This window comes from Cinclus cinclus, chromosome Z (genome assembly GCF_963662255.1).
Source record: "Cinclus cinclus chromosome Z, bCinCin1.1, whole genome shotgun sequence".
In the NCBI taxonomy this organism is placed as follows: Eukaryota; Metazoa; Chordata; class Aves; order Passeriformes; family Cinclidae; genus Cinclus; species Cinclus cinclus.
The window spans coordinates 84,015,613-84,033,297 of NC_085084.1; the positions used below are offsets into that span (position 1 = coordinate 84,015,613).

At 40.2% G+C, this 17,685-nt stretch overlaps 1 protein-coding gene across 1 annotated transcript in view; it reads right to left on the reverse strand.

The window, feature by feature from the left end:
* Positions 1-17,685, reverse strand: part of DYM (dymeclin) — a 206,929-nt gene that overhangs the window by 118,215 nt on the left and 71,029 nt on the right. The window contains exons 4-6 of the mRNA XM_062512592.1: positions 14,296-14,478; positions 10,635-10,813; positions 4,258-4,383 (exon numbers count right to left, since the gene is read on the reverse strand). Coding sequence (XP_062368576.1) covers positions 4,258-4,383; positions 10,635-10,813; positions 14,296-14,478 — 488 coding nt within the window. The remainder of the gene's footprint in view (positions 1-4,257; positions 4,384-10,634; positions 10,814-14,295; positions 14,479-17,685) is intronic.

Sequence of the window (17,685 nt, forward strand, 5' to 3'; positions counted from 1 at the left end):
AAGCTCAACCCAACTTCCACTATCCCAGGCTGCTCCAAGCCCTATCTAACCTGGCCTTGGACACTTCCAGGGATCCAGGGGCAGCCACAGCTGCTCTGGGCACCCCATGCCAGGGTCTCCCCATCTTCAGAAGGAAGAATTTCTTCCCAGTATCCCATCTAACCCTGCCTTCTGTCAGGGTGAAGCCACTCTCCTTTTTCTACCCTGCCCATCCATCTCTCATCAAAAAGAAGCCTGACTTCACCTACCTCAGCTTTTTGTCACTCTGTTCCTATCCTGCCTCTTTACTCATTTCTCAGCATCCCAAAATCTTACCTACTTCTTGGTTAACTATTGTCCCTCTCCCCTACTTCACCATCCCATGTTCCATGTACAGCCAGTCCCAGCCTGTTACAAATTTCTCCCAACTCCTGTCACATCAGTGCTCCCATTCTTACACATTTTTCCCAACGTGTGGATGTGGCACTCGAGGACATGGGTCATAGGTAGCCTTGGCAGTGCTGGTGGAATGGTTGGACTCGCAGGGCTTTTCCAAGCCAAACAGTTCTGTGTGGCTTCAACCCCTGCCAAACAGCAGCAGAAACATCCCTGGGAGCACAGTCCCATCCCACGGGAGCTGGGAGCTGCACTTGCACAAGCTGTAGCTCGTCCCTGCCTATCTCATCTGATAACATGATCCTTGGGCAGGGGAGGATGCACACAGCCCAGATGGCTCTGCGAGCAGCAAAATGAGAATATTCAGTTTCCACAGACGTCAGGCCACCTCCGGCTATGTCTCTGCTACGCAGATGGAAACAGACTGCTCCCCATGCCCAGAGACTGGTAATTTGGTCACATTTAGTCATATTATCAGCAGCAGAGTCCTGGCACAAAGGCCACCTGCCAGATTTCAGATTCCTAATGCAAAACATGAACTTACATGAAGCTATTATGTAACACGTTGACAGCTGTAAGCATGGACAAAGACATGCTAATGCCCCGGTCTCACCCCAGAAAGCTTCAGTGGTTCTTCCTGAAACTCTGAAAACACCAGCCTGGGAAAAATGACAGCTACTGAGATAACTATTCCTTGAAATAGTACACTACTCTTAAATGAAATAGATAAATTCACAGTTATAAAGTTACATACCAGAACCCATTATCCCTCCTCCACAGTGAGGAAAGCAACCTGAGCTGATAGGCAGTGAAATGGCTATTCCAAAAACAATAGCAGCAACCAACACCATCCACTTTGGGTTTCAGCAGCATGAAAATATCTTAAATTTCAAAATCATCTACCCAGAACCAGTGCCCCTACTGACCAATCTCATTGGTTTGCAGTTAACATTAACAAGGGAGAAAAAAGAAGTTTAGTCCTGGGGTGGTCTTGCAAGAATAATTTTAAAATAAATTAAAATATTGTGACTGATTATTCTTTTGAATACGAGGTTCTTGGATAGTTCCAACTCAAGGAGCACAAACTGCAGATTCAAAGAGCAGGAGCTCAGTTCTACATATACCAAGCAGTGAGATTCTCAGTTTCCCTCAACCTTGCTCCTGAGATACTTTTTAACACACTAAAAATAAATACAGTTAAATTGTAATTTACAGTCTATCACCATTTACTACAGAATAAAGTGCTACAGTAGCAAAATAAGGTTACTGTACATAAAATAACCTATGATGTTATTTTGATGTCTGATGTAATTTTATTTAGAATTTCATAAATCACAGACAAAAGATCACCAGTGCTTGTCCCTCTGGGGAATTCTTACATTTACTTGTTTATTCTACTATTAGAATTATTGTTATTATTAGTGAAAGAAATTGAGTTCTGTGTGGTTACAGTGACCCAACTGAATTAAACCAATTGCAGGAACAGGACCTATGATTTTGATCATATTTTCCAGGCAGTTAAGACCACATTCATTTTAAATAAAAAAATGCTTCAGCATCCTACAGCAGTCAAAAAGAGTTTCTGTGGTTTCCTGAGCTACTTACCAGTTGGTATAATCACCAGATTTACAAAACTTTGCTTGCTAAAATTAATCCTAAAAATCAATAAATAAATGTGGGTTAAATGCCACAAAGGAAAATAGTCCATAAATGAACTGCACAGTCATGGTTCTTATAAGAACAGTACACAGGAGACACAGCAGAGAGAAAAACAGGTTGATCTAAAATACAGCACATCTATTTTTTTTTTTCACCTTTTACCCAAGTGATGGAGGCAAAAAATAATCCTGCTGTAACTGCTAAAATTTGGTATGTATTTGCATGCATGAGGTTTATAAAACTGATGCTAGGTGCTTACATTTTACAGAAAGGCCTACATAGATTTTCTGACTGCCATCATTTTGCAGACCTATAATACCCTCTTAGGCTTTAGGAAATGTGGAGTCAATATTTAAGAAAGTACAAGGCTAATTTCATGTTAATGCTAGAGTTTTTGAACAGTAACTTGTTCATTCATACCTGAAAACATCCAATTAATTAATTTAAAGACATGGGCAAGGGGAATGGATTTATAGGTATGACTTTGAAACTTTTTTCTCCTTACACTGATTTCCCTCCTTGGGATCTGTAGGAATGTGTAGGAGAAGGCCTGCAGGCTCATGCATTTCACAGCCACCTCTCATTATCCACCTAAGAACCAAATCCAGGAAAACTCTGGCCACACAGCACTATTAACAAATGGAACCAGGCACTACGGAGCAGGAAAACACAACCACAGAGGAAAAGAAAGAAGCAGTTAGTGAACAACTGATGTAAAATCAAAAATTCGTGAAGAAAATGGAAGGAGCAAAGGCATGACTGAAAAAAAGAACAACACAAGGTAAAAGGAACAAGGTGGGGTTTGTGTCTCTATTAAGATACAAGCAGTAAACCAATATCCACATTGCAAGGAAACACTACAACTCTGTTGGCAGGGTCAGCTAAAAGGCAGGATAAACTGGACAAGAAAACTTGATTTATGTTTTCATTCCACAGCAGGATCCTCATTAAGGAATTTTAGGGGAATCTTCCACTTTTACTCATCCAGTAAGGAATTTATTGAAAGACCATGTGTAAAGCCTCTAAAATGAATGAAGAGTGGTAGGGGAAGAGACTGAGGCAGGAATGACACCTTGTCTGCTGAATTCCAACTCTCAGCAAGCCCTTTTTATGAGAGGACAAATGACTCAGTGACATGAAGCCCAAAAATACACATCAGACTTGCACACCTCTGGTGTACATGTACAGGTTTAAGGCACACAAAGTTGAAGGCAGGAGAAAGCTTCAAGAAAACACTTCAGTCATCTGCAGGATTGCTATAGGTGCTCCTAAAAGCTGCCTCCAAAAAGATAGTCCCAGGAATTCGCACTTAAATAATCTCTTCCTGCTGTCTACACACAGAGCTGTACTAAACAATCTGAAATTTCTGAGAAAAAATATTGTAAGGTACCAAGAAAAAATGCCAGCTCCCTCCAAAATAGGCTGGAAATTCACCTGGGAGAGAATTCAGTTTAGGAACCTTGAAACTTGCTTTCAGCATTTTGCATTTCAATAATTCCAGAAAAGATAATAATTACACAAAGACAATAATTTCCCCAAAAGAGAATTTCTGTGTCCCAGTCAAAAAAAAAAAAAAATTAAATCAGTGCAAATGTCTCTTGCGGTATCATAGTTTTAGAAGCTGGGAAACTAGGACATAATTGTCCAAGGTATTCTCCTGCACAGATGGTCAAGATCCATCAAAGCTAGTAAAAATTTGGATGCTGTAATATGGACAGCATAAAATAGAAATTAATCTAACAGAGAGACAGAAAAAGAAGTGCCAAGTAAGGAAGTAACATTTAGTATGGAAAATACAACTCCAGCTAAAGGCTGCATCAAACTAGTTAAGCAAAGTTTTTCAAGAGAAATAAAAAAGGTTTCCTGTTTTTTTTCCCTCTCTTCTAGGCCCTAAACTTCATGGCAAACATTCAGCACCTTTGAAGCAGCCTGCCCAGCTATTACTAGGCTAATTTGTAAAAGGGAACACCAAAAAAGGCAGAAAAAGAGATATTTGCAGCAGTTTCTCTACAGGAGGGAGTGTGTTTGTTCATTTTACTTGGGAAAAGTTTTGAAATCAGTCTTCAGATTCCTTCTTCTTACAAAAAAAAGATGTATATGCCATCAGATTTGGATGAGATCATACAGCCTCTGTTGAGGGGGCAGATTTGCCTACATATCTTCGAAGTAAATATTTAGATTCTTTTTAGAGCTGAAGGATTATTTACCAAAACAGCAACTCACCACTTCGTGAATGGATCGGTTGAAGCCATCATCCTCTGTAAGAATCAGCAAAATGATAAGGGCCATGTAAACATGGTGTGAATTCCTTTCTTCAACGTGATACAAAATTTCAAGAATTGGCAGAACCTTTAGGGAAGGAAAAATTTATTAGTTTAGTCTTCAACTACCTCAGACACTACACAGAGGAGGCTCTAAAGGTCCCATGTATTGCCCTGCCCTTGACAATTCATACCAATTCCTCCCTCTTAAAACAACCACCCCTGAGCAGTGACATACAGTGTCCAAACACCTTCCATCTGCTTCATTTTGTCTCCAGAGAGAGTCTAAACAAGTGCTTTCTTGTGGTCAGAAACGGAACTTCCAATCCCTGATAAATGAGATTCCCAGCCATACCAGTTACCACAATCTTCAAATGCTTCAGTCCTCCTCTCTACACTATGGGGAAAAGAGAATTGTTAAACAAGATTTTCACCAGTCCTAGAAGGAAAACAGTAGTGTCTACCCTATCTGTGCTACCACAAGCCTGTTCTGAAAAGCCTTTCCTCATCAAACTTAGCCAAGCACATCAAAGCTGAGGTGAACAGAGGCATTTTGAGACATGAAAGAGAAATCCCATTTTGTTGTATGAAGATAATACCAGAAAAAAAACAGTTTGGGTTGGGTTATGACTAGAAGAGGCCTGTTTTTCCAATTTTAGATAATATGCAGCCAAAGAGAACTGACTGATCATTATGATTAGAGTTCAGCCCAAGGTCTTGCAACATTTCCACCAGGATGAACAGCTTAAGCCAAAGCCTTGCAATAATAATGAAAATGAGATTTCATTGCAACAGCAAGCATACCTGAGTACTAGTCTAAAGTTAATCCAGATGCAAATGTTGTCTCTCTACCAAATGAAAATTAGCTTTCTACTGGCTCAGTACAACGTGGCTTCCCTGGGCTGCAGAAATAGGCTGAAATCACAAAGAGCCCTGGAAAAAGGAACTAGAGAAAGTCCTCAGTTCCAAGAAGCTTCTAGACACCTAAAAACTTGCTGTTTTTCAGAACAGGCCAAATGCAGCTGGATGAATCATGTGAAGCCTATTCTGGTGAGCAGCCAGGACACCAAGTGCTTCACAAACCTCTGAAGCTACCAAAATGTTCTCTTAAAACCAATCATCCTCAAAACAGTTGGGACAGCCTAAACCAGTTTCTATTAGAATGAAATGAGATTGATCTAAATGCTGCAGATGACAAAACCTTTTGACACATGCTTTGGTCAGGTCAAGACAAGATGACAACAGAAGCAGAGGGAGAATATACTTACAGTAATATCTTAATTAGTATTAAATAAATATTGAATCAAAAATATTTTTCAAAATTACATGTTGCAAAAATCCTTCCCTTGCTATTTTAAAAGGACACCCCCAGGAACCTCTCTCCCCAGTGGAAACCAGAATACCATCTCTGAGTTTTCTGAATATCAGTCTTGAGTAAAGAGTAGGTTTTCCCTATAACTTCTCATTAGCATATAAACAAAAAAAATTGTCCTTTTCCTTGGATGGGGAGAAAGAGACAAACATCACTGCTTGAATCCACCATGCAAATTGTTTCCATCCTCAACACTTGCATGTAGCTACACACTGTAAAAGCTCTGCAATTTACAAGTAATTTATGAGTTATTATAATAAGCTGGATAGAGCTGGAAGCAACATAAAAGTAATGAAGAATCGCATTTACATCTAGACTTTTCAGGGAGAACAACAAAACCATTGCTGAAGGTAGCCATTGGAACAACTACTTAGTTTTCTAGACTTATCCCAGATGGAAGCACAGAAAGGTTTGGGTTGGAAGGGACCTTTAAAAATAATTGTGATTCAGTCTGGTTGTGTTAAACCATACAAACCACTCTGGCAAAACATACTCCTTCAGAATATCCCAAAATATCTTCTCCGTCTAAGCACATTAATACTAATTGTAACTGAAAAAGTCCATTCATGTTCTCAAGTGCTCCAAGTCCTACACGTGTTGCTACAAACTACATTTAAAAATACACGATATTGAGACATTGCAGCCATTCCCCTACAAGCCAAAATGTGAAAGTGCTGCTACTAAAGCTCCATACTTGCTCCTGAAGGGCAGTCTGGCACTCCAGATCATGGCAACCAGTCCTCCTGCCCCAAACAAACCTCTGTTGCTTCCAAAACCCCCACTCCTTTGGCCACTTTTCCCTTTCCACTCCTCTTTCAGGCTTTGTACTGTCTACACACCGGACAAAACTCAGGGAGGCAAATGGCAACTTAATTCTCTCTTACGTGCCATTTCCAGATGGAACCAGAATCAATTTGTACACTTTCTATAATCCTTCCCTCTTACAACTTTTTTTTTCCTTGGTAAATTGATTGCTGAGGTTCACACACACCTTTAGGACAAGTATTACCGTCCTCAGAACAAAATCTAGTTAATAAGCCACCACTTGTATAAAAAAGTTACAATATAAGATTTAATTAAGACTCTAATCATAAGAAAATGTAAAATTGGAAATACTCTGGGAGATGCCTTGGGAAGAGTCTTGGGTGGAACCTGGAGGAAATATTTTTTCAAAAGAGGAAGACTTCTAGGTAGTTAATTTGGAGAAGTCTGGGGCTGAAACTTGGGTTTTAGGTCTCTGGAAGAATTCAGAGAACCCTGGGAAATGCCTGGAAGGAGTCTCAAGTGAATCTTGGAAACAAGATCTGCTATTTAAAGAGCAAAAAAATCTCAGGTATCTTCTCTGAATGGCTGCTGCTTAGGATCTCAGATGTCTCAAGTAAAGGTGGAAACTGCAGGAGATGCCTGGGAGGAGCCTCAGGAGAATTCTGGAAGAGACAGGTTCCTCCAAAAGAGAAGAATCCTTTCAGCTAATATTTTAATTATATAAAAATTTATCTAGACTTTCAATCAAAATACATTTCTATGCTATATACACATACATTAAAACCTTTATACCTATCTTCTTACACAACGGTTTTATATCCAACCTTTTATTGAGAAGACAGCCACCACTTCTCTTGCATTGCTTACTGATCCTTTTCTCACAGTCATCACACTACCTCTACTGCACCACTACTAACACTCCTCCCCCAACAGCAGCTTTTAACCAGCAAGAAACAGCCACCATTAAAAAGTTACTTTTAACCCCAAAAACAAGTGGTAGGTAAAAACAGGCACTGAAAATTGCAGGTGTTATATCCAGTCCAAGGTTGGTTTTCCCAGTAAAGTTTAAAAATAGATTGTCTTTAGTGATCAACAAAATACAAGCAGCAATCTGCTTAAGACAAATTTATACTACAGGAAAAAATATTGCTGTACCATCAGTTGATATAAATACATCATCATGTATGTTATTTCATTCCAGTCATGTTGAGCAGCAACAAAATCTCAACTCAGCAGCCAAAGCAAACACATCAAATAGCTCATTTCTTACATGCAGAAATCCCACAGGTATATGTATTTGCAATACTAGTGCTAATTGCTCTTCCAAACAGAAGAAAGCTCAAGAGTCTCCCATCTACAGACCAGAACACTAGGCTTATCAAAAAATGTGCTAACTGCCCTCTATTTCACATGTCCCACCACTTTCTGTAAGCAGTTTGAAAAGCACAGCCAAATACTAGACGCAAACTTCTCTAACAGAAGATTCTCCAGCATCAGATATTTAATCCAGTTATTTTAAAAAAATGAAGTCATGAAGGACACACAAAGACTCTATTCATTTTGCCAAGCAGAATTATAATAAGAGAAAAAAAGGTTCTTTATTAACAATAAAACAGAGAGCCCAACAGAAGGTGAAAGTATTTAAGTCTAACTGGCAGAGGGAGATTCATACAAATGAAGAAGTGAATTGAGACAATATCTGTTATATCAGCTAAGAAAATCAAGCTGGTTTAATTCACAAGCTAAACTGAAGTTGTAAAAGAGCAGAGACACATTTCAAAAATCCTTATGAAATATTACAGAGCACCTTCTGATGATGTTTCCTGGGCACAGAAAGGCAGACAAATAAAAATAGGGGAAAACACAACATATGGGATGCACTGAATGCAGTGAAACAGGAGCAGCCTGCAAAACCCCCGAGAGTTTAGGATGAGCTCTGAGCTGCCTGTGGACCTATCTCTCATGCAGCACCTATATACCTTATACTCTGTTCACTTTGTGCCTCTGTACAAAGAGGCCACTGATGTACACTACATGCCTCCAAAAAGTGCTCCACTCTCATTCAAAGATCATTTTGACTCTGAATTAATGACCTTATTGATTTTCTCCCACATTTCTGGATGGTAGGAATCAACCTCCAGGCTTTAGTTCTTCCCATCCCTCTCTGCAAGTGGAAATTCCTGGTTTTTCAAGGATTCTCCTTTATGAAGGCACATACACATCCTGATGCTCCCCAAGCTCTTCTCTGACCAGCTAGAGTTAGCTTCCTGGGCCTCTCATAGCATTATTGTTAATTTTAAAGCAAAAAAACCCCAAAAGACAACTCCCATGTTTCTCAACACGGATCCGTTTTTCAATAGCCTGTAACTGTTTTATGAAGTCTGGAAGTACAACACCAGAACACTACACAGTGCATCAGCATCACTCTTGCCACACAGGGAAGGACAGCCAGCCAGCTCCAGTACTCAAGTCACTTTATCTCACTTTCAAGTCTATGGCTGAATTACCCTTTTTCACCACAGGACTGTAGTTAGGAGGTCACGATTTCTTTATACAGTAGCCCTCCCGATTATTTTTAAGCCTGGCTCAGCCTGTCTTACTGAGCAATTAAAACTGCTCTTCTCAGTTGGTTGCTGCTTATCCTTATCTACTGACCCAACAAAAACAAGAGGATTGGACAAAGATGTCAGTAAGTTGTCAGTAGAGAACACAAAGCAGCAGCATGAAGAGCAAAATAAGAGCAATTTCAAATGTTGGTACTGAAAAAAAAAAATCAAAATACCCACAAAAATTTTCAGTGATACTTTTCTGAATTTTTCCATCTTTTCCCATGAAGTGTTTAAAGTTGCTGGTAATTTCTGAGATTTTTCTGACTACTCTTTTTTAGGTGATAATATATGAACATATCCTACACTGCAGAGCATCTGAGTACCTGCATCTTGACTTGTTTTGACAGATGCACTGCACTGTGCTTCTGGAAGCTTTACAGTGCAGTAGACACCATAATTATAAAACAATGCACACACCTAATATTTAGCTTTCTAGAGCAACCTGGCATAGTGGAATGCATCCCTGCACATGCAAGGGGTAGCAACCAGAGGGGCTTTAAAGCCCCTTCCAACCCAAACCATTCTGAGATTCTATTCTATGATTCTAAAGATACAACAAATTGTTGTGGTTAGCAGCTGTTAACTTGTCTTATCACACACTAGCAGTCCCAAAAATTATACATGACCATTTGTTCACGGAATTCATGCAAAATGACTCAGCCCTTGCTGACATAATCTGCAGTGGACACAAGAGTTCAGTCTTGAATTAATTCAGCATCAAACATCTCACCCCAGTTTGCCAACAGTGGTGTCTATCAACTCCGATTTTAGCAATACATCTGCTAGAACTTGGACTGAAACCAAATTCACTCCATATCTGCCATCAAACAGGCAAGGGATCTAATTACCTGGCAAGATTTCAAATATTAAAATGGAAAGGGTCCTCTATTCTGTTACCAATTCCCCTAGACAGCCATTATCTTATTAAAGGAATGCTTTTTAATACGTAAGATTTGTTAAAGTGGTTTGTGACATTACTAAAGTGGGGAGCATAAGCTAATTTATTACATACAAAAACCATACCAGGTGTCTGTTATATTGGCCATTAACCACAATCCTATTTAAGTGGCTAAAAAGGCACTACAGTTGTATTTCTATAAAATCAGTGAGCTGCTCCTTGAGGAGTGTCAGTCTTCGGTCAACCCTGTAAGACATTTGGCATGATAGTCCAGTTACAGCTCATTTTGTTAACTATTACTCCTGAAAGCACAGAGTAAGCTTGTGCAACTTTTTGACATGAATATCTGAAAGAGATAAATAAAACAATGAATATAATGATATCTGCCTCCAGTTTCTCTACACCATGATCAGAAGTGGGGAGTTTTGACCTGGGTCATGACAGTGGCACAGAGAAAGAGGGAATCCAAGATGGTCTCGTAGCTTTACCAGTTCCACCCTTGACTGCAGTGACATGTTAGCACTACACTCCTGAGATGACGTAACAAAAATGAGTAAATGAGCTAAAACTGGTGATTGAGTAATCCAGAACCTGCTGCTTCCACTGCAGAACAGAGGCCACTGGCAGCTGGTGACACCCAAGACTGCAGGGCCAATCCCTTGTGATGACAATAAAGGAGGCAGAGCAAGACTCACCAGATTTTCTATGTCTGTCCGTGCCAACACGTAAGTCCGCACGTTGCTGTTCTGATGCAGAAGCATGTACAAGAGAAGAGTGGCTTGATCAGATTTCTGTTGCTCACATAAAGCTGTGTATAAACTGTTAAAGTTAATCTGGAAAGCATGTGGATTTGATGACGAAAAAGCAGTGTTATCTGAAATAAAGAAATAAAAGAAAATCTTTTAACAAATACATTTATCATTCAGTTATTTGTTAATTTTATAAAATCTCTGGGGGAAATATTTAATACACCACAGAAAGGAGGAAACAAAAATCACCTGTGACTCTTATCACCAACGGTCATAAACCATAATAGAGTCTCATAAAGTATCAGCTGTGCCAAAAAGCTAAGGTTGTCCTCCCATATGACTTCAGTACCTGCACAAAATATTCAACTTTTTTCATAAAACATTTTTGTCCCTCCATACGGCTTCCACTGCTAAGAAGGAATGTGATCCCAGGAGCTGCTGGAAGGGGGACAGCCACAAGGTCTTCTCTGGAACCAATATATCAACGATTAACTTCCAATTCCTGCATCTCAAACTTGCAGGTTTATTTCTCTGGCATTACGGTGGAGTATCTCCCATCCATCCCTTTCTTGACACAAAGGGTGGATGCGCATAGGTCAAGATTACTGTGGTATCTCAGTGAAACATAGGTGTCACGGCTTTAGAGGTGTGTGGTGGAGAGTTTGCTGAGTTAAGTGATGCAAAACATCACATCACATTGTCTGACGTCCCTCAAAGTAACAGCAGTTTGTTCCGAATCACAATATACTCGGTGCCAGGGCTGGAAGCAAAAATAAAACAGATTTCTGTTCACAGAACCTTTACCAGCTTCAATAAAAACATCCATCTGCACAGATCTCTAAGGTCTAGAAAATCCCTGTGGAAACAGAAAAGGCTAGTACTTACAGGGGGCTTTTGAAGAAGATGGAATGCTGAGAGAATTTTTACAAGGGCAAATATCCATAGGAAAAGGGGGAAGGGTTTTAAACTGAAAGAGAAGACATTTAGATGAGAGGTCAGGAAGAAAGTCTTCCCTGTGAGGGTGGCGAGGCCCTGGCACAGGGTGTCCAGAGCAGCTGTGGCTCCTCTGTTCCCAGCAGTGTCCAAGGTCAGGTTGGATGGGGCTTGGAACCCCACTATCCGGGATAGTGGAAGGTGTCCCTGACCATGGCAGGAAAGCTGAAAGTGGGTGATCTTGAAGGTCCTTTCCAATCAAACCACACTGTGGTTCTATGATTTTAAGCCCATATTCTTACTTGAAGTTTGCTAAGTAGCTTTCAGCACAGAAGAGCACGGCAGTCGTCACGTATTTTGAACAACACTTCCACCCCACTTTGGATGGAAAAAGTGCTTGGAATTGCTGCAGGAGCCCTGGCTGCCATTGGTTTTGTGGGGCCCAGCAGACAGTGTGCTGGGGAGCCACCACTCCTCTTGGCCAGGGCAAGGGGGGACAGCTCCAGTCATTGAGCAGGAAGCAGCAGGAGGCCCTGGAGCAAACAGGACTCCTGCCTGCAGGAATTGGGAACCACACAGAGACACAGCCCTGTGGTGATGGAGACCCTGCCTGTCCCAAAACCACACACCCACGGGTGCAGGAGAGACTCCAACCTGGCCTTCCTCAACTACTGACCATGACTATGGACCAGCTGGTTTAAAACCTCCCTGCCTTGGGCAGGAATTTCTCTTTAGGAGGGAAAACCTGGATGTACATGAAAATCAGAACAATTCAGTTCTTGGTGCCACAGGTAATTAGCAGAGAATCTCCCCTTGGCTTTGCAGCTTCACTTCTGTGGTTGTTTAAGCTGTGCCACTGGGATTTATAGCATTTCCCTATCAGTTTTATTAAAGGATATTAAAAAGTCCAGTAAAAGAAAAATCTAAACAGACTTAAAGAAACTTACCAGCAACACCAACATATCTTGTATTATTCTGCAGAGCATTAAACTGATCAGCAGAAAAATTAAATTATTCTAGACCTTGTACAAAGCAAACCTTATCCTGAATTTTTCTAGTTTTGTCCCAATTAAATTACAGGAATTATTTTAACAAAAATGCCAATTTTCCTTTTATAGTATATATTATGACAGCAACCAGCCTCTTTTTTTTTCACATTACTTTCCTCTTACAAACCCCTTAGAATGTTCACAGAAATCAAATTTAAGCTCAATTACGAGTATTGCTAGTGGGAACAAGTTTCTGGGAAACAATAAGTCATTCTATCAACATACACATGTAGAGAAAATACAGCTTTTCATGCTACATTTGACACAAAATAAGTTCTTTCAAAATTTTATAATGCTGTATTGTACAGCGCACTTAAAGGAATACACTACTGGCTACTCATGGCATGAAACAAAGCCAAAATGCAACATTAAAGGAAGCTTGCAGTTTAAAGACAGAACAAAACAAAAACTTTATCAACAATTTGATCTCAATCACCTGTAAATGGTATCCAATAAATCAAAGAAGCATGTTAGGACTCAGAATTCTTCTTATAAGAACAATCCTCCACCTTCACAACCCAATAAATTTTCCTAGGTAATGATGAATTAATTTAGAGCTCAACCTGGTTAAAACTTAATGGATAAAGGAACACAAGAACTCCCCAGAAGAAAGTGCATAACTCAGGATATTACTGTGGCTTCACAGGTTGTCACACATCTCCTGAGCTCTGTGCACAGTGCCAAACTGCACAAAGCCAATGAAAGGTAAAACCACATGGCTCAGACTCAGAGATCTAAGCATGGATAAAGTGCTCATGGAAAATGGTGGAGTCCCCATTCCTGCAGGGATTTAAAAGCCTTGTGGCTGTGGCACTTGGGGATATGGGTTAGTGGTGGCCTGGGCAGTGCTGGGGGAATGGTTGGACTTGGAGGGCTTTTCCCACCTGAATGATTCCATGATTCTGTCAAAGGTACAGGCTGCATACTGAACTATCTAGATGGCACGAGCTGTGTTAGGGCATTCCCACGTCCCAGACAAGACCCTCTGCAAGTCAGTGCCACATGGCACCTGCAGTTACCTGACACACAGACTGGAACCTGCCTTCTCAAAATCCAGACAAGCACCAAAACAACTCTGAAACCTCCCATACACACAAAACTCATGGAAGTGTTTATGTTAAACATTTTTTCCTTACATTTGAAATTTAAGATTACAGTCAGCAAACCCAGGTAGTAATTTAATTATTTACTTTCTCTCTAATGACCATGGCTCCAGGACAAAATGTGCTACAAATTTTTAGGGAGCTCCTGCATAGTCTTGGAAAACCCATCTACTTATAGGTTAGTCTTCCATATATTTTATGAAATTATAGAGTCACAGAATCATCAAGGTCAGCAGAAACCTTCAAGAACTTCTAGCACAGGAAGTAAACTGGACCAGGATTATGAAGCCTTCTAGTATTTCTCAGGTCAGGAGGATAAAGTATCCTCCCGCTGTCCCCACCATTAAGTTCAGCAGCTGAGGAACCCTACCTCAAAACTCCCAGACAAAAAAGTATCATTACTGCTCTTCCATGGGTGTGCTGGAAGTACAATAGATCATGGAAAGAGAACTGCTAAGCAATCACAGCACCTTAAAACTCCATTTCATCAGCTCAGGTTCAGAAGAAAGAACAGGCACAAACCTTGTGTGTTCTTGAAGGACATGATGGCTTGCCTGTAGGGGTTCGGGGTGTCTGGAGCGTCCGTCAGGTTGGCCAGGACCAGCAGCAGCAGCAGGCTCTGGCTGGCCAGAGGGGAGCACTGCTCCAGCTGAGCTGATGCTTTGCTGCCCACCCCGCCCAGTGTGAACACTGTCCACAGGCCAGCTGCAGAGAAAAAAAAAAAAAAAACAACAAACAACAGGTTGGGTGACATTTTAATAAACAAGGCTATTTTAGAGAATAGGTTTAGATTAGATATTGGAACAAAACCCATCCCTGTGAGGGTGGGCAGGCCCTGGCACAGGGTGCCCAGAGCAGCTGTGGCTGCCCCATCCCTGGAAGTGCCCAAGGCCAGGCTGGATAGGGATTGGATCAAGCTGGGACAGCAGAAGGTGTCCCTGCCATTGCAGGCGTTGGAAGTCGATGGTCTTTAAGGTCCTTTCAGCCAAACCATTCTCCGATTCCACAATTGTACATGGTGCGTGTACAGCTGCAGTAATAAGGCATAATGTATAAAGCCAATGTAATGTCCCCAAAGGCTGCTTGAAAGAATTTTCATTATCACACTGCTTAAACTCATGGGACTGTATTACAGCACACGAAAAAACTAAGAAAAGCACCAAAACTGAAACAGAGATGCTGCTGACTCAGCATTATTGGCATACAAAGTCAGAGGAAAGGATAAAACCTCTGTGTTCATCACAGCTGGGCCCTTGATACATTCATTCCAAGGGGATAAGAAGCAGGCCCTCCAAATCACAAAGTATTAGATTCATCCCCAAATGCCTGCCTAGCAGTTCATTTCTTTAATGTATCTTGAAATTTTATGGCAGAGACTAAGCATTTAATCAAATTATTCATTTATCAGGTCAAAGCTTTCAGTTATACAGGAAAAATATAGTAAATTCTACTTAACAAAAGGCAAATCTTATTTCCTCTTTTAATTAATGCCTAAATCAAAAATTTATTACAACCTCCTTAAGAAATTACAGCACCTTCTTAAAGAAAACAGAAAAATCAAGAAAGTTTAGTTTCAAGTCTTCTAGTTGCAAGACTCATGGTGTAAATCATAAAAACTTGTAAGCCATCTGAATGCAAAACATTAAAGTATAACCAATTAAAATAATTTCAAGTACTCTTAGCCCTACAAAATTTCAAGCCATCCAATGAGTATTTTTCTTCAAATGTTATTATACAGTCAGATTATGTAACAAACCAATGCTCCCTCATTAGGACAATTGCAGGGCAATTACTGCCATGTCATGGGCAAGGGGACTAATGCCACTCAGTGTTAAGCAGCTTGAGAGAGTTCTTGTAATAAAAAGTACTATAATAGCAGCCTTCTTAGCAAAAATTTCATGTTACACTAATAAACCTTTATCACCATGTTTTTCATCCACTGTTCTTATCAGAATGAATGATGCTGACCATGAAGTTTTTAAGCTCACATGAGTTAACCAGAGAGGTAACATGCAAAGAAACTATTTTAAAATCCCTGAAACAACTGTACATTTATTTATTTAACACATGTGAAATAAATTAAAATTTATCAAACTTCCATTGTTAAACTTTAGTGTAGTTCTTGTTTTCAATTTTCTATCACCCCATCCTTCTGTGGCTGCCATCTGCCATTCTGCCTTTCCTCAATAGTTAGGAAAAGAGGGATATGGCCAAAACAATAGTAATTAATGTGAATCCTCCACCAGGGAGAATGAGGTCACTATGTCCGAGTTAATCTGCACATTAATATGTGTCCCAGGTAACCTCCTGAAGTTCTCTTGTGTGTTGGGAAATCCTCCAGAAAACCAATCTCATGTAACAGGTTCATAACATTCCTTGCAGTTGCAATGGCAGTGTCGTATTGGTGCTAAGTGTTGGCTGATGCTTCCAACATACTTAAGTTAAACACATTTTAAAGGAAAATATTATTTCTGATCATAAAAATCAGATTAAAATGCTAAATAGGTAAAGAGTGTGGGAGGACAGAGAGATAGGAGGTTTCTAGCTGTATGTAGCAGCATGTTCAAAACATCTGAAATATTACTTTGTTAAACCTAATTTTATATTTATGCATATTTCAAAATTACAAGACTATATTTTACTTCTTTAACGCACAAAACAAAGTAACTCATGCTGCACTCTTTTAGAAGCATTCCTTACAATATTCTTTTCAGATCTGAATTAACAGACAACATAGAAGAATAGACACTGATACAGTCTGGACAAAATAGTATTTTAGATTCTGCTTCTTCAGAACATCACAGGCAAAAAAAAAAAAATAGAATGAAAGGAAGAAAATTCCACGTTTAAAAGGGAAGAAGGTCAGGTTGGACATGGCTTGGAGCAACCTGGGATAGCAGAAGATGTACCTGCCCATGGCAGGGGTCATTACATTACAGCTTTGAAATCCCTTCCAACCCAAATCATTCTAGGATTTCACAATTCCATGAAAACCCCTGATTAAGCCAACAGCATAGCCACAGATGGCTGAAACAGCACTAGTTCTGCCTGGCATCATTACAGGCATGAAGAGAAATTTGCCTAAATGCTTCAACATATAGATTGGATTTCTTTCACATTGAGGTTTCTTTAATTTTACTTCTGTCCTCTTGTCTTTATTTTATTATATAGCACAAGAGAAATACAAATTCCAGATGTTGTTGTAAAGCTTTCTACATCTCTGTGAGGTGGCAAAGATAAGCTAGGGTACTCAAAACTAAACCAATAAACTGTGAAAAAGAGGGAAGGGTAGATTACCTGAAATAGCATCATGAGGCAAACTGCTTCTGAAGATTTATAAAATCTTGAAAAGGCTCTACAGTAGCAAATACTCCCTTTCTGGTCCCAGTTATAAACCTGATGAAGCCAATAATCCACAACCCTAGCACAGTCTCTTTTACTTTGTTGTTTAACACCACACAGCCAATCATTCTCTCCTCTCTGGTGAAATGGGGAAGAGAGCTAAGAGAAAACGCAAAACTCGGGGCCTGAGATGAAGGCAATTCAATAGGAACAAAAAAGAAGGGAAAACGATGATGATGATGATAATGATGATAAAAATATACAGAGGAAGTGATGCTCACCACCTGCTGCAAACCCTGAAGCTGTGCTCACCCACTCCTGGTAAGACCTCCCCTTTTTATTGCACAGCATGACAGGATATGGGATATTCCTTCAACCATCTGGGTCAGCTGTCCTGGCTGTGTCCCCTCCTTGTGCTTTAAGAAACATTGAAGCTCATCCCATTCTAACCCATGCCATGGGCAGGGACACATGCCACTCTCCCAGGCTGCTCCAAGCCCCAATCCAACTTGGTCTGGAAGACTTTCAGGGATCCAGGGGCAGCCACAGCTTCTCTGGGAAACCTGTGCC